The sequence below is a fragment of the Chlamydotis macqueenii genome, chromosome 7 (assembly GCF_036417535.1).
Source record: "Chlamydotis macqueenii isolate bChlMac1 chromosome 7, bChlMac1.mat, whole genome shotgun sequence".
In the NCBI taxonomy this organism is placed as follows: domain Eukaryota; kingdom Metazoa; phylum Chordata; class Aves; order Otidiformes; family Otididae; genus Chlamydotis; species Chlamydotis macqueenii.
The window spans coordinates 819,138-839,241 of NC_141562.1; the positions used below are offsets into that span (position 1 = coordinate 819,138).

The window sequence follows — 20,104 nt, forward strand, 5'->3', positions numbered from 1 at the left end:
ACTTTCTACATCCCAAAATTCAAATCGCGAACTCTTGAGCACCACAGAGTAATGAAGACTTCCACCTGTGCTTGCAAGCATCTGTCTTTAGGTCAGAGTTACAGTGGTTAGAATACTGCATGCTACAGGAAGAATGGGAACATAATGGAAAGCAAAAGCCAGGTTATCTATAGAACTTATCCATGAGTCTTAGAGAAGCTTCTAATTTCAATTTGGCTAGGACTAGTATACAGGGGAATACTACCAGAAGTTCCTTTCTTGATCTGTGTTTGGCTTTTGTGAGTTCAGATAACACTTTAAAACACAAAATATGCTATTACTCAAAATACTTGGGGGAAAAATACTATTTTCAACCTGTAATTTATTGTTAGTCATTAGGTATTATTCTAAATCAAACTGAGAGGTGACTGCTTGACAAAACTTATTTGCTTTAGACTTCTTATTTTTAGAGATAAGTGATGTTTGCCTCAGGTACCCTTTTCACTGTATTACAGATAAAAATTTTGTATTTTGAAGTACTTTGAAACCAAGCTTTCAGATATTAATGTGATTTTTTCATCATAGATTCAAGTGATTGAAGATGACAGAAGTAACCGTGGGTCAGAACCGTTTGTCACTGGAGTGAGAGGGCAGGTCCCACCTCTTGTTACTACAAATTTCTTGGTCAAGGATCAAGGTGAAATATTTTTCTTTTCCTAAACAAGCAAAACACAAACCCCAAAGAGTCAGTGATAGAACTGTCTGTGTCTTTAAAGGAAAAGTTTGAGGAATTATTTCTGTGGCTGAGGGTGTGTGTTTTACCAAAACGTAGTTTCAAGTCCTGTGTTGATTTGATCACAAATTAGGTTCTTCTGATTGTTTGGTAGCTAGTAACCAATTTGCAAGTAAAAATGCTTTCCCAGGCAGGTACTGAGACTAGCATTAGCAGGGATATCAGAAAGCAGCAAATGAAGCCTGTTCTGTAGAGCTGTATCAATGGCAGTTAAGAACTGAAATTGACAAGCAATATCGTTTGAAGTGGACTGGGAACTGTATTTTTCTTTTTTTTTTTTAAATCATGAGGGGGATGTCAATTGGTCCATGGGCTTCATAGAGAAAGGTTGGTTCATCTTGTAATTTCCCATGCTTTTTTGGAGATTTTAGGCTCCCATAAAACTTCAGAATCTGATTCTACAAGCAAGTGCTTGACTCTTCAGCCAAAATTACAAAATCAAACAGTAGAAATGTTTGAGTTGAGTTCTCTCCCTGTACACTTAGTCTGCAAAAAGAGTGAAACAGAAATGCCTTTTTAGAGGTTGAAGTTGATGTGGAGTCAAGTTTGTTGTTTTTTTGTTTGTTTGTTTTGTGGGTTGGTTTTTTTTTTTGAGTTAGGGACTTTTATTATACATAGATGATCATAAAGAGACATTTTGTTTGGATTTAAAGTTTTGCATAGATTTATATTAATTGATTGTTTAGATAAGTTCTTAGTTTCTGTGGCTTAACAACACAGCTGAAGATGTCTTTATTTCTGTTCTTGAGTACAAACTTATCTTGTACAGAAATTTGTGCAATTTTTTCTTTGTTCCCAAGGTAACGCAAGCCCTCGCTATATAAGATGTACATCTTACAATATTCCCTGCACCTCAGATATGGCCAAACAGTCCCAAGTTCCTCTAGCTGCTGTCATAAAACCGCTGGCTACTCTACCCCCAGAAGAGGTGAGAACCGTATGCAGAGTTACATATGCACTGTATGCACTCAGCTCATCAGGAAAATGCTATTAGATGTCAACATTTAACAGATATGTTGAAAAGGAACATTTAGGTAATGAAGACTAGGTAAACATTGCTTCTCACACAAATTTGTGATAGAGACCTGTAAGGGAGAAGACTGTTGTGTTCAAAACATTTAGTATTTTGCTCGCCATGATAATTTCAGCTTTTTTTGCAGTAACTGTCAAGTACTATGACCAAATGACAAAAATACTAGGATAGTCACAAATGCATACACTTCCAGTTGGTCTCCATTTCTTTCTTGGCCTGAAGTATTTAAATGGTTACTAGTCACTGATGTTAAGACTTTTCTAGGATGTCAAGTTGTGGAATTGGATGAATGTGTATCAAGCAGCACTGGTTAAGCTATCTAATGTGCATGCACATGCATAGCACTGTGTGGGATGACAGCAAAAGACTGAGTACTGGGCACTTCTGAGCTGCAGTTGTATTTCTGCCGTTGCTCTGTGTAGCACTTATTTCCTTCTAGGTGAATGGGTGGCTAGCTAGCCTTTTATTCAGTCTGTCTGGTTGCTGAGAACGTGAAAGCTTCAAGAGTATTACAGAGCTAGAAATTTTATAAAATATTCTAAATATTCTGGCTACTATGTAGTGTCAGCCTGCTTGGAGCAGTGACATAAATACAAATATGCTTGTTAAATTTGAATACATATATTTGCAGTATTCTGTGCCCTGTTAAACTTAACTTTAGCATCTGCTGAGGAAAGGAATATCTTCTTGGTATTTATGGGTGTTTTGTTTTTTTTTCCCCGTTGCATTTCATTAATGTTCTTAAATTATGGTATTTATTTTGAAAATTGATTTGTGATAAAACTGAGTTGTGAAGTTAATTCCTGTATTGCTCTATTGTGGCTGGAGTTTAAAAGGAGCACAACAAGAGAATATGGTCTCATTTGAGAAACGTGGAGGCTTGTGGACCTGCACATTTTTAGGGAAGTTTTACAAACAACTAGTTTTTACGTTTCTTATCCATTTATGCTTTGAACAAACACTTGTGATATCCAGAAAAAAACATGGCTAGGATTGGAAAATTGCTCTAGAGACCAGTCAGCCTCTAGCCTGTGAAAAGTTCTTTATGGCAAGGGCAAACTCCCTATGGAGGGGCCCTTCCAGCAGATGAAAGCTCAGCTGTTCAGAGCAATAAGACTGTAAATAGAGCTGAAGCTTAACATATCAGTAATGAGAGGATAAATATCTAATAAAAATACAACGTTCAGATAAATCTAGAATATATAAAAGTTCAGCACCTCGTTGCCAGATACAAGACCTTTGTCCTGTGTTAATGCACAGTTCAGAAAGCAAAGCTTGAGGCATCAGAAAAAAGTATCTCTGTTCCTTCTGGGAGTAAGTGATTAGTGATAAGTTGTGCATAGCACTGCATGTTTACAACACTTTTCTAGTTTGTTTGCATGCAGGTTACTGAGGGGAGCTTATTGTGTGGAAGTACAATACCAACATTGTCTGGCAGTTGGAAAACTTGAAATTTTGTTTCCTCTGAGGAGGTCAGCCTGGGTGGTAGGAGCTGAGTAGCGCTGGCCGCAAAACCATTGTATTGTCAATAAATGATTAGTGGGGTTGAATGAGAGATGTGACACAGCTATGGTGTGAAGAGGAAGAAAGTGACTGGAGCACTTGATCCAACTCCTGCTCAAGGAGTATGTTGTCTCTTTAAACATTATCAGAGGTTTAGGATGACTGAGAGAATTAAGACTGGACACCTTTAGTGTCAGAAAAGTAAGTAGTTAAACTTTCTGTTGAGATAGATTCTTAGTTGTGAAAGGTTAACTATGAATGCAGCTTGTAGCTTGCATGAATTCCATCTCAATTATTTTAAAGTGCTTCCTGCTCATTCTGAGGTTGAGAAGCTGCAGAAGTTGCCAAATATTATTTTGGTTTGGCTACAAAAATATATTATCAGTAGTAGTTCAAAAATAGTATTACTATATAACAGTTTTGAGAACTTGCTATACAATGCGATCAAGACAAATGGAACTTAAAGATCTACTGTGTTTCATAGTGGACTTCAAAAATAAGTCTTATCAGATGAAATTTTTTAAGATAGTCTGGATGCCCTATGTTCTTGAATATCTATGTTGGAATGACTGGCTTCTGTTTTGTCAAAAAGCTTGCTTTTTACAAGGCAAAAATATAAGAAGTGAAGGTTTACTTTTAGAACACACAGCCTGTGGTAAAATGTAAATTGTATGCTCGCTCATGAGGTTATCACAGCCATTCTTTGCATGGCTTCACTGTTTTGTGTTCATTTGGGATACATCTGTGCTGTACAGTGTGGTACTACTGGTAGAGCTCATGCTCCTTAAGCAGGCTACTATATAAGGTAGTGCAGCACCATGCAGAAGTACTTGTTTGTGTCTAAGTGGGGTAGCCCATTAATGACTGCAGCCCACAAAGAACTGCTGTGCTACACCTTGAGTTGAAAAGCATTTACAAAATACTTACTCGGACTTCTCCCACCCCCTGCACTCTCTCCCACAGCTGCTGAAATGCTAAATCCTGTGCAATGTACAGGGTGATAGTTTTAAGCTCTGCAATACGTGTGGTTGCTTCTTTCTCATCATCATCATGTGACCTTTCTTTTCTTTTTTTCCCCTGCTCCCACAGAACCTTCCTTATTTGGTAGACCATGGAGAATCCGGTCCTGTCCGATGTAATAGGTGCAAGGCTTACATGTGCCCTTTTATGCAATTCATTGAGGGCGGAAGAAGGTTCCAGTGTTGTTTCTGCAGCTGTGTCACTGAAGGTAAGGTTTTTTCTGGAATTCAGTCTCTAGGCTCTATTGGAGTGATCTTTGAACAAGATGCAAGCAAATAAATATTTATCATGTTATAATAATTTATAACATATACTGTGCTTTAGTGTGTGTTTAGTTTTGTAAAAAATTCATTCTAAAACATGTTCAGTGGTCAGTTCTGAAATTATGTTGCAATTAAGTAAGTGCTTATGCATTGCAGTATTACTGTACCAAATTTTTAATGTTAAGTACTTAAAGCATAATGAAAAATTATTTATGCTGTTTTCTTAGGATATTTCAAACTTACCTTTTTCTGTGACAGACTGAGATGAACATCTAGTCAGTAGCATGAGTTAAGATTTTTTTTTTTTTTTTCTTCACAAAGCCTGTTTAAACACTGCTTAGTTATGAGATTGCAGCTAGATCTGCTACAGCTGAATAGGAGTCTTCAATATATGCCATTTAATTTTCATTACCCTTCTAAATTAATATAAAGCATACCTACTTTTGAGAAGAAGTCACTATGTGCTGCTTATAGCATGACATCTCTAGATTTGTTTTGAAGGCACAGTGGAATGTAAGATACAACAGACCACCTGGTGATGTTTTGAGTGTTCCATTTGGTAGCAATGACTGATGGCTTTTAATGGACTCTTTGTTCTTTTCACCTCAGTTATGCAGTACAACTGTTTGTACAAACCAAAATGGGAAGCTGACAGGGGTTAGAAATGGCCAAAAGACTTTTAAAACTTTTTTATCTGGTGATTTTCAGCCTGCACTCACTTCCTGTCCCTGCTCAGTCAGCAGCTATATGAATGGCTGTACCTGTAACAACTGAGCAGGGGCAGAAGAGAGGGGGTTGCTCAGAAACTGCTGATGAAAGCAATGCTGTGAAAATACAATGTAATTGTACCTAATATTTGAGAACAATTTCTGTTTTCTCTGCAAAATCAATTAGGTAATTATCTTGTACTGCATGTGTTCTTGCAGGTGAGAAGAATGATCGGTGCTTACATATATGTCTTAATGATACTACTTTGTTTTCTTTTGAACTGTTGAAACTTTGAATATTTAGAATAATTTAAAGGTGATGAATACTACAATTAGAGATAATCTCATTTTATTCTCCCTGGAGCTATATAGGCAGCTATAGTGGGAATATATTTTGTCACCCTAGCAATTCTGTGGGAGGGAGACTGTCATGGTAGTTCTTGGGGCACAAGAGAAATACTTTATTTGTTTCTGCACCTGACTTTTGTAGGTGAAAACTTAGCTTAACTCCCATTTTACTTTCTGATACCTGATACCAACACAAAAGTACTGGGCATGTGATTACACTTTTGGTTCCTCCTTCTTCATGCTTTACAATCTACTGTAAGAAGTACCTTGTCTATTCTGACAAAAGTATTATGGCAATCTCTATATCTGAGAGTGCCTAGAAGGCTTTACTCTTGTGCAGCATGGGAAGCGAAGGGAAGGGAAGGGAAAAAGTAACTCATGTAGCAAAATAAGGAGCTCAGTCTTTTGGTAAGCCTGAATTGAGTCAGTAATGTTGTAGCCTGTAGTTTGCCTCAAACACTATTGTAAGTAGTTTGTTACTGCTTGTACAAGATTGTTATATTTTTACATTTGGATTAAATCCTTCAGAAGAATCCTAAGAGCATGTTGTGGTGACATTTCTGATACGAAGCATAAAATGAGAATGCAAAGAAGACTGAAGAAAAGTAGAATAGTGACTGTACAGTGTGCCACCTAGTGCATAAGGCAAACTGGAAGCAATTTGTCTGTATTTATTGTCTTTATCAATGCTCTTAAATTGCATGAATATTTTTAGTAATACTTGCATGCTAGCACAGAGTGCTAGCTAGCTTTCCTGCAGTTTTATTTGAAACAGCTGTTGTCGTGTTTCGTCTCTACTCACAGTGTTTATCATGGGTGTGTCACTGAACTTAGTTTTTTCCTTCTCCAGTGCCACCTCACTACTTCCAGCATTTGGATCATACTGGAAAGCGAGTAGACTTCTATGATCGACCTGAATTATCGCTGGGGTCTTACGAGTTTCTAGCAACGGTTGACTATTGCAAGGTACAGTAGTATGTGTTTATTACTGTATTTTGTTTTTCTTTTAAATAAAAGCCTATTTTCCTAAAAGTGAGAATGACATCAATTGTCTGGGGCTGCTTTCTGGCTAGTAGAGATAATTAACAGCATTGATCTGACCGGCTTCATTGTGTAAGATTGTGCTTGTCTGCATACTTCCCAAAGTAGAGGAAGTCTTGATCAAACATGGCATAATATAATTTTGTTATAGCTGCCTCTGTTGTTCTCTTCTGGAGCTATATAAGTAGCTATGGCTGCTGTTACCTTAGCAGTTCTGCAGGAGGGACTCTCTTGCAGTAGTCCTCAGAACAGGAGAACGTAGGAGAGATTCAAGACAAGTACAATAGTAACTATACAGTGTGCCACCTGTTGCCTAAGACAAATTTGACCTGTTGAACTTAAATTTCAAATACAGCCATAGTGGTTAAAAACACAAGAACAGTGTGAAAATATGTTGTCAAAGCTGGTTCACTTTTAAATTAAAGTTTTAAATAATAATGAGCTTCTAAGGAATAGGAAAAATATGTGCCAAGTGTTTATTAAAGCAACCTGTATCTCTGATGAAATAAATACTGGGAAAATAGATGCCTAATGTTGTGACTTTATACTGGTTACATTTTGATGCCTCAACTTTATGTCAGGTTAAGGGGAAAAAACAATTCTCTTGCTTCTAACAGCATAAGAAGCATTTTTAATTCAAATGAGATGCAATCTTCCCAGCTTCTGTTTTTCTTTTGTTCTGTGTTCTCCTTCCAGTATGACCTATAGATTTCAGAAAACTGTTGACTGAAACAAGTTTTTCTTTCCCAGAGCAAACCTGATTTTTAAGTAAAAAGGAAATGTTGCAGTTCTCAGAGAGGAAAATCTCTTGCTTTATATTAATGTTAGAGTGAATCCCGTGGAGGGCCGTGAAGATGATCAGAGCTGCTGGAGCACCTCTCCTGTGAGGACAGGCTGAGAGAGTTGGGGTTGTTCAGCCTGGAGAAGAGAAGGCTCCGGGGAGACCTGATAGCAGCCTTCCAGTATCTAAAGGGGGCTTAGAAGAGAGATGGGGATAAACTCTTTAGCAGGACCTGTAGTGATAGGATGAGAGTGAATGGTTTTAAAATAGAAGGAGGCAGATTCAGACTTGATATAAGGAAAACATTTTTTACACTGAGGGTGGTGGAACACTGGAACAGGTTGCCCAGAGAGGTGGTGGATGCCCCATCCTTGGAGACATTCGAGGCCAGGTTGAATGGGGCTCTGAGCAACCTGATCTGGTTGGAGAAGTCCGTGCTCTTTGCAGGGAGGTTGGACTAGATGACCTTTAGAGGTCCCTTCCAACCCAAACTATTCTATGATTCTATGATAATGTTGCCTATAATAAGTCTGGTCAGATTTCAGTGTCTTGAGAACTGGCAGGAAACTTCCCTGTCTACATTTGCTATCTGGCTTAGTCTTGTAAATGGGTGGTTTACTTGTGACTAGCCTGTTCTTCACTGAACAATGGCAAAATCAGTCTAGTTTTGTTTCAAGCACAACATGAATGATCTGAAGAAACAGTTACTAACTCATGAGTAGAGAAGTACATGAAACCTATTAGAGTTTTGACCAGCATTCATTTGTCTGTGTTACAGAGCTGTTATGTGGGCTGCATTACATAATGTGACTTCTTCCATCTCTTCCACAGAATAACAAGTTTCCCAGTCCCCCTGCTTTCATTTTCATGATTGATGTGTCTTACAATGCTGTGAAGAGTGGCTTAGTGAGGCTAATATGTGAAGAATTAAAGTCACTCCTCGACTTCCTGCCCAGGTAGGTATATTGTGTACTACTATAGCCAGTCAAAATAGCAGAAACTGTCACTTTTTATCTTTTAAAAAAAAATTAGAAATTAAAAAACAAAACTTGATAATCCGATCAAGCTTTTCTTCAGAAAATGGCCAAGCAGAACATCTTTCTGCATACCTTTCTAGGTGAAAATAAATTTTCATTCCTTTATTTTTTCTCTCATCACTTACTGTGTTGGGTTCTGTGTCATGATTTCACTATATATTGAGATGTGAAGGCAAGTATGTCTTTTACAGGGAAGGCAACATGGAGGAATCAGCCATTCGAGTAGGCTTTGTCACCTACAACAAAGTGTTACACTTCTATAACGTGAAGAGCTCACTGGCACAGCCACAAATGATGGTTGTCTCAGATGTGGCAGATATGTTTGTGCCACTCCTTGATGGTTTTCTGGTGAATGTGAACGAGTCCAGGACAGTTATTACCAGGTAATAGAAATTGATTTACAGTGTGTGTAGTAGACTTCCTCTTTGGTAGATTCAACTGTTGCATGCTTATTTGTCGTGTTATTCACCTAGAAGTTGCTTCATGTATTTTAACTTCCTGTACTTTTTGAAATTAAGATGGCAAAGTAGGACGGAAAAATTTGTGGGGTAAGGGTGTATTTGGCTTGTAGTCCAGCTTGACAGAGAGTGTATTGAAGGGGATTTACTGCAGAAAGGCGTTTCTGGAAAAAAACCAACCAAGCAAACAAACAAAAAAAAAACAACTAGACTGATGCGGAGTGAAAGTAGTAAGAATACTGAATAACTGTCTTTAAGGCAACTGCCTAAATAACTGTAAACTGAGATAAAGTGGTGTCTAATTTCAGTTCTGTGGAGAAAATAGAATGAGTGGGATAGAGAAGATAAAATCTAAAAGGAGAGAAAGAGAAATTGGCAAAATTTTGGCAAACTAACATGATACTTGAACTGTAATTAAACTGTGGTTTGTAAGTAACTACATTTTGGGAACTAGACCTGTCACTGCATATTTTTAAAGAAAACTTCTAGCCTGTTTTGTAGTGCAGTAACAAAACTGTGGATTAAGCCTATACGTCTTTAAATAGTGTACAGGATGCTTGGCAAACAGAGGCCAAGTGTCACTGGTCTTTCCTAAGAGTTTACTTACCAATATCTATTGGAATATATTATAAGAGCAGGAATACAGAGGAGCTGTTGGAGTAGGCATCAGTTGAGGCTATACAGCAAGCACTGAGGATATGGATGAGAGAAGCCAATGTAGAACAACAGCATTTTTTTTTTCCACAGATAAATGATGAGATGCCAAATACTTTAAAAAAAAAAAAAAAAGCAAATTTACAGGCATGTTAGGGTCATCAGCTGTAACTGTGTGACTTTTCTAGTTAAATGAAATATTGAATTCCTCCTTTTTCTTGTTCTTTGCTAGTTTGCTGGATCAGATTCCAGAAATGTTTGCAGACACAAGAGAAACAGAAACTGTTTTTGCACCTGTGATTCAAGCAGGACTGGAGGCACTGAAGGTTAGTAAGTGCATTGTGATGGCAAATTCTTTTCAGTTTGAGTACTCTGAAGTTTGTATTCTGCTAACACACAGTAATAAGATAATTCTAAAGCTTTTCGCAAGTCTCATTGTAGTAGATGTGCTACATGTGGGGAGTACTTGGCTCATTCTTCAAGTGCATGTACCTCCAATTCTATGTAGCTGTTTGTTCTCCACTCATTTTTTTAAATAACTTTTGTTCAAAGTACAAGACATGTGGCGTAGTCTCAGTTACCTGGCTGGATTTTGCTTTGAACAGATTACAGAACCTACCAAAAAAAAAACCAACCAACCAACCAAACAAAAAAAAAAAAACCAAAACCAAAAACAAACCAAAAAAAAACCCCAAACAAACAAACAAAAAAACCCCCAGACCCCTCCAACAGTAAAACCAAGTGCTGAGGTCTGTCATGTCTCATTGAGGAGTTCTGTAACATGGTGTCTTTCTGATCCTGTGCATGAAGCTCTGGTATAATCTCAAATAAAAGGAGAGAATGCAATCTGTTGAAGTTGCACACAACAATATGCTAACTAAGTAAACCTTTCCTAAAGTTCTTCCATTCCAGTACTTCATCCAGATAATTATATGCATGATTTAACTCCGACTTGTATATACTGATTGAATTGATTGTATCATTCCGTCCAAAACTGTTCATAGAGCTCTATTTTTCCATCATGTAAGTCCTTAGAAGTCTCTCTTAAACTCGGTTTTCATGACAATTGTTTAATCAAGAAACAATATAAATTACTATTTGGTTGTTTACATACTGCATGTGTCAGAGAAAATGACTTACTAAACATTGGCTAGTGTTGACATAGGTTATTGATTTAAAATTAATTATATGTTGGAGCTCAGATTACAAAATCCTTTGCCATTTCTATGGCTCTTTTCCTTTCCCACAAACTGAGTAGATGCAAATCAGAGAGGAAAGCAACCTAACATGTTTGTGCAAAACCTTTTTGTAGCTGAGTCTTGCTTACTGCTCTGTGTCTCCTTGTAGCCAGTTCTTTTCTCCCTGCCATGGAACTAACACAGGTCCAGTAGAACTGAAACTTGCTTTTCTGTAACTGACCAATAAGCTGTGCTCCCTGTGCTGGGTACCACTGAAGTAACTAAGTGATCATTGAGCCTGTGTGTCTGGTAGAGTGCCTTCCTGAAATAAAGAAGTAAAGTAATGAGAGTGTATGAATATTTATTCTTGAATCACTGTTTCCCTTACTGTTTTTATAGATGTTTCTAACCTGCGCTATTGCACTTGCTTTCCTTCAGGCAGCTGAGTGTGCTGGTAAGCTCTTCATTTTCCACACCACTCTTCCCATTGCAGAGGCCCCAGGGAAGTTAAAGAACAGGGATGATAAGAAGCTGATCAACACAGATAAGGAGAAGGTAATAAAGACTTGCATGATGCTTACATTACAAGTCTATATTATACTCTTTCTGAGATAACTCTGAAACCACATTAAAGAAATTACAAGGGTAGCTTGTAGTGTAACCATCTCAGCTAGTATCTTTTACCATTGCACTTATATCTTCTGTTCTCAGGCAGAGCTGTGTGGACGTGACACCATAAGGACAGCTCTGATATGAGAACAAGAAGAGATAGATCTAGATTCTTATACAGGATAAAATTCTATAGCTGGGTTAAAGTAAATATGCTGAACTTACAGTTGAAGCAAGATGTGTAGTAATTTTCATAATATTCAACAGTTCTTCAAAGGCAGGATTAGGAAGAATCTGTATGATCCTAATTTCCCTGAAGAGAGACTTAAAGTATAAAAGTGCATTGACTGGAATTATAAAGTGGATCTCACTTTCCTTTTCTTACGACAAGCTTTTGATCTCATCTCTAACTTCCTTTCTTAGACTTTGTTTCAACCACAGACGAGCTTTTACAGCAATTTGGCCAAGGACTGTGTGGCGCAGGGCTGCTGTGTGGATCTGTTCCTGTTTCCAAACCAGTATTTGGATGTGGCGACACTAGGTGTAGTAACTTACCAGACGGGAGGCTCCATTTATAAGTATGCATATTTCCAGGTAAGAGTGACACTTACTTGTACTGGTATTTGCTATAAATAAGAATTATTGTTTAGTTACGAGTTCTTTTTCATAGCGTGAAACATAAGTAACAATAAGTTCTTTGGAAATAAATTGCTACTTAAATTTCAAGATTTTCACCAAAATTATTTTGTTAGCTTTGTGACTTTACACAAAATATTAATATATTAATAACAAAAACAACAAGCAAAGCTATGCTGTTACCTTTTAGCACAGTATTTTATTAAAAGCGCACAGAGCCCTGTATGATGGCTGATTTTTAGAGTAAAACGTCAGGAGATGGTATCTATTTTTAAATTACTGCATGGTTTATGAAGCAGCTCTGGTTTGTGAGCATAGGAAACTTGAGTTATTGCTTGTGTTCTAGCTGGAGACAGACCAGGATAGGTTCCTGAATGACTTGAGAAGAGACGTCCAGAAAGAAGTGGGATTTGATGCTGTAATGAGAGTACGAACAAGCACAGGTGGGTGTTAGCATGAATGAGTCATAATAAATTGACCGCTTCAAGCATGTCATATGGGAAGCAACAGATTTTTCCCTAATGTAAAAAACATCTTTAGACTAGATTATGCAAAAAGTTCTGCTGAAGTTTTGAAATTCTAAGACTTCTGTCAAGACTGAGCAAAGATTCCTGCTGAAATCTGTCAAGATAACTTAGTGTCACTGGTGACAGGATTTTCAGGCCTCCAAAGGCTGACTGTCTTGTTATTCTGTTTAAAATTGTGTTTCATGTTGGATTTTTTTTCTTTTTTAGGTATTCGAGCAACTGACTTTTTTGGAGCTTTCTATATGAGCAACACAACTGATGTAGAGATGGCAGGTTTGGACTGTGATAAAACAATCACAGTGGAATTCAAGCATGATGACAAACTGAGTGAAGACAGTGGTGCACTCCTTCAGGTGAGGGGATGGGCTTTCTAGGAGAAAGAAGTGAGTTGACAATTTAGAATTTTCAACAAAACTGTGTCAAGGCAGAACCAAATCTCAACTGGGGAGAGTGCCAGTTGCAGAAGAGGATGAGATCGCTCTGAACTGAATATTAAACACTCCTTCAACGAACTGTTCCTTCTTTCTTTCTGACCCTTACAATACCCTTAACCTTTCAGCATACTTGTTCTCAGGGTGACCTCAGCTGCTTCAAACCACAATCCAAGACCAGTTCCCTTAATGTGAACTGCTAACATTGCTGCTTGTTATTGACCCTGATTCTTAGCATATGCTTTTAGCTTATTGTGCGTGTCTTTTACATTGTCTTATTTGTTTAGGTATGAGTCCTAGTTTTTAGTGAAATATATTCAAACTTTGCCTTTCTTATTGTAGCAGGACCTCATTTTTCTATATCCTGGCATTTTTGTCTCCTACAGTGTGCTCTGTTATATACAAGTTGCACAGGGCAGCGACGACTCCGTATTCACAACCTCTCCCTAAACTGTTGCACACAGCTTGCTGACCTCTATCGAAACTGTGAGACAGACACGCTCATCAATTACTTGGCTAAGTATGGTAAGGGCACATATGGTAACAAGAATTGCAGCCTTTCACTGCTGTTGAAATGCCTGTTGTCTTACAATGACAGCTGTTTATTCTCTTTGCATCAAATACCAGGTGGCTATCCTGATACTTCAGTCACTTTATGGGAAAGAGCTCTTCCCAACAAGATGATAGTCTTGTTGCTTAAGATAAGAGGTACAGAATAGAGGATGTAGGCTTATCTGTCATACAAATTCTTATCTAATTTTTTTAATAGAGATTTGTATTGACAGCTGTCTGAGTTAATCCTTGTTTTTATTTTTGGACTGTTTTAGTTTGTGCTCTGTTCCAGAATTTTGCTCTGGGAGTAGGAAATGGTGGCCTTCGCTCACAGAACTGGGTTGAATATCATACTTTTATGCATTGTGCCCTATTTACTCTTTTAGTTTGCAGTAAAGGCCTGCAAATAGAGTGGATTGAGAGTTGTGTATGTTTATCGACATTAAAATATAAGAAATAGTCCACTTTCAGTCTGTTAAAAAAAGGTGACCAGGCTGTAAAAGGAGTTTTTAGTAGCCCATGCTTTCAAGTATGACTAAGTGTGCTTTAAAGTACGTGGGAGATAAAGAGTTGAAGAATATGTAATAAAATGGAGTAAATGTGCTGCTTCAGATGTTCGGTAGGAATGTATCAGCTCTTTCCCAAAAGTTTGAAGGGGAGGGGAAAAAATACTTTCATAAACAATAGTAGTTTGTGGAAGTAGTGTTAGGTTTTCTATAGTTCATGAACAATCACATGATAGCTGTTCATCTATTTCCTCTTTCTGTGCAGCGTATCGTGGAGTTCTGAGTAGTCCAGTAAAGACTGTACGAGATTCACTGATCAACCAGTGTGCCCAGATCCTAGCTTGCTATCGAAAGAACTGTGCTAGTCCCTCCTCCGCTGGCCAGGTAAACTCCAGTGCTTTCACTTGAATCACAGGCTTGGGTATTAAAAGGTGATGAGAGCTTCTTCCTACTTAACCTTCGCAAAAAAGTCAATTGCTTTGCTGAGCAGAGATTTGCAAAGAGAAGACCCAAGGAAGTAGAGAGACTGCAAGTGAAACTATAGTTGAGAATGGCTTCTTGGACATCTGTCTGGAACCCTGAAAGCATTGGCTGCTCCAAGGAAAAGTTTTGTTGTCTTTGCAAATCTGTGGTATAATTAGACCGTCAGCTTTCACTCTTCACAGCTAGACTACACTTTGTTGGTTCATGCAAGCCTCATTTTGTTGAACATAAGCTTACTCAGCAAGACAGCTGACCAACTTTTGTCTGCTTGTGACTTGTAGCTTATCCTCCCTGAATGCATGAAGCTGCTTCCTGTGTACTTGAATTGTGTGTTGAAGAGTGATGTCCTTCAGCCTGGTCCGGAGGTCACAACGGATGACCGTTCCTACATTCGTCAGATAGTTACATCCATGGATGTTGCAGAAACAAATGTTTTCTTTTATCCCAGGCTTTTGCCCCTGGTGAGTAATTCAGGATATTCTTACAACTTGAGACTTGCTGTTGTCTTGACTCGTCATAAGGACTGGCATTTGTATTTTAGCAAAGGAAAGCAATTTGAGAAGGATTTGAGATGTACCATCAGTGGGATACTTCACTTAATTCCACTCAGTGATAGATGCATTGCTGCATTTTATGAATTTGCTGTTTGTTTTTTTTTTTCTTGAGCTGTAAGCATATGGCTAGTGGCAAAGAAGATACTTTTAATCCTTTCGTACTCTTTTAGAAGTCCTAAAGCTTCTTGCAACATTACATAGTAATTTTCATCATTGCAGGGCAACTCCACATACTATTTTGACTTTTCAGTAGTGGAATAACACTACCAACTAATTACATTCCTACTCCAGGAGGCGATATTGGAACTACAGAGTAATTTCACAGCAGCCTTATATTCTTTTTTGCTAACCAAGAGTTTCTGATCTGCTTCTGTGTCATGTTCAGTAAGGAAACTAAGCTAAAGATGATGCTACTTCAGTCACAGCTATTGCAGTGTTAGGAGTCCTAGAAATGCAAAAACTATTCAGGTTGTAGTGGCAGAAATTTTCAAGACTTTGTAAGATGTTCTTGTTTTGTAACCTTGATTTTTTTTTTTTTTTTTTTTTTTTTTTTTTTTAATTTCACTCTAAAACAGACCAAAGCAGATGTTGACAGTGACTCCTTGCCAGCAGCAATCCGGAACTCAGAGGAACGTCTCTCCAAGGGTGACATATATCTGCTGGAGAATGGGCTGAACATCTTTGTGTGGGTGGGAGTCAACGTGCAGCAAGGCCTGATCCAGAACCTCTTTGGAGTGTCATCTTTCAGTCAGATTAGCAACGCCTTGGTGAGCTGGGTGGCAGTGCGGGAGCTAGTGTCTGTAACAGTCACCCAAAACTTAAAACAATGAGAAAGCAAGTTGAGAAAATAGTGTTTAATTTTTCATACTAGGAACAAGAGAAGCACAGTATGTGAAATTAGTTCAAATGTCCCTAGTCAGGACATGTCGGACATCCTTTTGCCTAGCTTTATTTGACAAGCCACATTTCCACTGACAGTGAGTAGAACAGTTGATATGTAAATTGAACGAATAATTGACCTTTATTTCTGGTATCATGTTATATTCTCTTTTAAAACTAGTTGAGGTCGAAGAGATTTTATGTTGGTGGGGGTAGATATATCTCTGCCCTTATGCAGTACAACAAAATTGCTGAGTTTTGTTTAATGTTGCTCTACTTTACATGACTAATAGGGATTGGATATCTTTCATTCCAGAGTACCTTGCCTGTCTTGGAAAACCCCTTTTCAAAGAAAGTACGATCTATTGTTGACAAGCTTCAAAGGCAGAGATCCCGCTACATGAAGGTAAAAACGTTGTCCCCCATTTGTACCTTTAAATCCCCTTTCCTTTCAGAACAGCAAGTGATGCCTGGTAATGATGCAATGCTGAACTTATTCATCCTGATATAAAACTTTGTTACTAGTTTTGGAGTTCTCTGCTTATCATAGTTCTGAAACTAATTTTTTCAGACCTATTATTGTATACTACTGCACAAACCATGTACATGGTATTTTTCTTCTGTTCAGAAAGAATTGAGACTTAGCTTAGTTACAAAAGTCAAAGCACGTAAGCCATATATGCTGTGATCCTGGTTATCTGTACTTGGATTTTTGAGCTATTTGTTAGCTTTTTGCTCTTTTTTTCCAAGAACGTTAATTCTGCTAACCAGTCATTATTTTTCTTGTTTTGTTTGTTGTAGTTAATAATTGTGAAGCAAGAAGATAAGCTGGAAATGCTGTTCAAACACTTTCTAGTAGAGGACAAGAGTCTGAGTGGAGGGGCTTCATATGTGGACTTCCTGTGTCACATGCACAAGGAGATTCGGCAGCTACTGAGCTAGAGGAGGGAGTGGTGCTGGAACTCAGCAGTGACATTTCAGTCTCCACTAATGACCTGATCAGAAGGCCCAGCGCCCTCAAAAAGGACAACGTAGAAATCTGTACAATTCCATAATTTTTAAATACACATTGCATAAGCAGAAATCCTTTCAACCTCTCCCAGTCCCATATGAGCGATTAAAAATTTTTCCTGGTGAGGGCTAAAAAAAAAAAAAAAAAAAAAGGCCTTTGATACCAGGTCTTTTACTTGTATCTAAATTGTTTCCTGTGCTTGGCAGGAGTTCACCCCCCACCCCATGCTCGCTAATCCTGTCGTAATGAATGTAGGTTTTTTTCAGTTCACTGTACATTATTCAACATTGGGTGAAAAAGCGATAACTCTTCAAAACTCTGGTAGTTGCTGTGTGTTTGTATGGGCGCGTGTGCATGCTCCAAGTGTGAACGGGATTCGCAGGAGGGGAGGACAAGATGCAGCTCGGATGATGGGAGCTGGAGCAGCCAAACATTTTGTGTCTCCTCTAAAGAGGGAAACATGACATTGCAGAGCAGAAATGTATCGTGGCTGTGTGAACTAGAAATCCATGAAAAAGGAAATGAGTGGTAAGCCAGGAGGCAGCAGGGCAAATTTCTTTCCACAATCTTACCTGTACTGTAAGTTGCTGTGCAGATGTGTAGTGGAGTAAGTAGTAGTTCAGTGAGCAACAATCAACAGCTTCTGAACAGCGAAGGGGTAAAGACAGTTGGCGTGTGTGGTGACTTCTTTCCTTCTCATCGCACAGCTCTGTAATGTCCTACTCAATCCATGTTCCATGGCCTCTCCTGTGGAGCTTACCTATCTATCCAGATGGTGGTGGGAACAAAAGCCTCTTAACCTTAAGCAGAAAATACTTTTGACAAGGTGATGTGGGGCTGTGTAGGAACTGGATGGTAAGGAAGTGGCCATTTTCAACCTTGTTATTGTGCATCATGTCAAACAAGCAGAAATTTCAGTTATACTGATGCAAACTGAGATTGCTTTGTATCCTGGAGTAACAGGAAGGGGATACAAAAACTAAGATTTAGTCTGTACTGTATTAGATATTGAAAGTACCTGATTTTGGTTATTGAAAGCATCTGGGCCATAGTGAAGAGTTTCATTACTGGATGTTTATACCCTCCCCCATTCTTCCTACTGATCAGCTTGCACAAAACCTTTTTATAAGCCTGTTTGTTAAACTAAAATACCTCAGACAGATTAATCCATCCATTTTGGCCACTCTGCTGCTCCATTCTGCAAGGGTGGATGAGAAAACTCCTGTGAAGAGGGAGCGAGTGTAAATCAAATTCAGATTTCTAAGGGCTTCATTTATTCACTTCTGAAAGGGGGCTTGTTTGTATTTTAGCTTGAACGCTTAACAAGAGTTATTACAATACCCAGGAGTTTAAGCTCTAAAAAGTGGAAGGAAGAATGTGGATGGATTAGAGAATATACTCTCTGAGCTTAATATTTCAGAGGAAAGTCCTTGTTAAGATCAGAAAAATATCTGGCTGTGGTTTTAGTTCCATATCCTGTAGCATGTATATAAATCCATTTTTCTTCTAATGCTGCTAGTTTGTCTTCTCCCCCATCACTACACAGAAAGGGGAATATGAAAATTGTAATGGAGAAACTCTTTCGAGATGTAGTTGACAGAACCTTCAGCGTTTTTGTATGAATGTGGCTGACTTTTTAATCCATGTACTGCCTCCAACCAAAAAATCTAGAGGATTTTTAACCAGAGGGGAAAAACAACTTCCCAGGAATATAAGGCACAGCAACCACAGACTTCCGCAAATACTAGTTTCTAGTATTAATATTCGGGGCGTGGGGGTGGAAATGAAATCATAAATGAACCTTTCATTTTCTTCACTTGTTTTTCCAATGCATCTTTTAATTTGTAAAGAAATAAAAATATATTAAGATGTATTTTATGTCATTGTTAGTAAATAAACACTGCTTATTTTTCCAAACCCTGTATTTTGCAAGAGGGAGGAAATGGGAAGGGCTGAAGTCTAGCTGATTGATCCTTTACAATTCAATCTTCTGATGACCAAGTTCAGTCTTTTTTTTTTTTTTCTTATTCACAGTGAATGATGATAAGGAATTCAACAGGACTCAACTGACAAAAGGTGCTGTTTAATCTCAGTGTTACTTTGCTTAGATGACCAATTTTTAACTTTCTGCCCCTTCTGAACTTTCATTTTTCAAAGAGATTTGGTCTACTTGGGAAAGTATTGCCCTTACCTTGTGACAATGTTAACTTAAAGACTTCTGCAATCTTAATTTTCCAAAGAAATACAGCTCCTATTTCAGAGTTAAGATAGTAGGGAAGCTGGGTAGGGTGTGGGGTTTTTTGGGGAGAGTAACTTGACTGTAGCCTGGAACACTGATGCTGTACAATTTGCTGATAACCTTACAAAAATCTGTACGAAAGCACAAGACAATTGTTGCTAAATATCCAACAATACTTAGTTTGCTGTAGAATATTTTTGAGATTACTCTCCTACGGAATGTACATTATGTCCAGAATCTGCTACTGAACTGATATATTGCGATAATGATGGACCTTGTGCATCTTGTACATTAATCGTGTGGAGTAAATTGTGCTTACAGGAATTTTTGTGGCAGCACCCCTTTCCATGTGTGTGGAAATTGCCTTGCTGAGCCTCATGTCTGTTAGCACTCTGTCAGGATGGAGTAGGTGGAGGAGCTGGTGGGGATGGCATGAAGAGTAGCAGTCTTTCTGCGCTGACTGTGGTGTGCTTCCAGATCATGTCCGAGCAGTGTCAAGAGCTAATTTCAAAGGAATGCAAAAAGTTTTCTATGTTCCTTATACAGATAGAGAATGCTTCTTTGCTAGTATCCGTGCTGGCTAATGTAGTAGTGTATTACGAATTACCAGTTATAAGTGTTGTGATTAGGATTCAATTATTGCTTAAGGAATGAAGTTGAAGCTTATAGCAATTCCATAACTGAGTGGTAATTCTAGCATACTTTTTGGTTTTTATAGTGTAGTCTAAAGTCTGCAGATACCAATTTCTCATTTCTAGAATCTTATAACACCAAAGGAATTATTCTGGGTTGGTACAGAAAAGCCACTTTGCAGGAACTTTAAGCCTGCCTAGGACATTGAGTTGCTGGAGCACGTCCAGAGAAGGGCAACAAAGCTGGTG

At 38.2% G+C, this 20,104-nt stretch overlaps 1 protein-coding gene across 6 annotated transcripts in view; it reads left to right on the forward strand.

Annotated features, from left to right (window-relative positions):
* Window positions 1-18,857, forward strand: part of SEC24C (SEC24 homolog C, COPII component) — a 39,018-nt gene extending 20,161 nt beyond the window's left edge. For all 6 annotated transcript variants that reach the window (XM_086751955.1, XM_086751957.1, XM_086751959.1 and 3 more), the window contains 17 exons: window positions 565-676; window positions 1,573-1,700; window positions 4,398-4,536; window positions 6,497-6,612; window positions 8,300-8,424; window positions 8,697-8,888; window positions 9,850-9,943; window positions 11,234-11,350; window positions 11,828-11,998; window positions 12,387-12,483; window positions 12,775-12,920; window positions 13,385-13,523; window positions 14,322-14,440; window positions 14,821-15,000; window positions 15,669-15,860; window positions 16,289-16,378; window positions 16,774-18,857. In XM_086751955.1, coding sequence (XP_086608081.1) covers window positions 565-676; window positions 1,573-1,700; window positions 4,398-4,536; window positions 6,497-6,612; window positions 8,300-8,424; window positions 8,697-8,888; window positions 9,850-9,943; window positions 11,234-11,350; window positions 11,828-11,998; window positions 12,387-12,483; window positions 12,775-12,920; window positions 13,385-13,523; window positions 14,322-14,440; window positions 14,821-15,000; window positions 15,669-15,860; window positions 16,289-16,378; window positions 16,774-16,914 — 2,298 coding nt within the window. In that variant the 3' untranslated portion in view covers window positions 16,915-18,857. The remainder of the gene's footprint in view (window positions 1-564; window positions 677-1,572; window positions 1,701-4,397; window positions 4,537-6,496; window positions 6,613-8,299; window positions 8,425-8,696; window positions 8,889-9,849; window positions 9,944-11,233; window positions 11,351-11,827; window positions 11,999-12,386; window positions 12,484-12,774; window positions 12,921-13,384; window positions 13,524-14,321; window positions 14,441-14,820; window positions 15,001-15,668; window positions 15,861-16,288; window positions 16,379-16,773) is intronic.
* The last annotated feature ends 1,247 nt before the right edge of the window (window positions 18,858-20,104 follow it).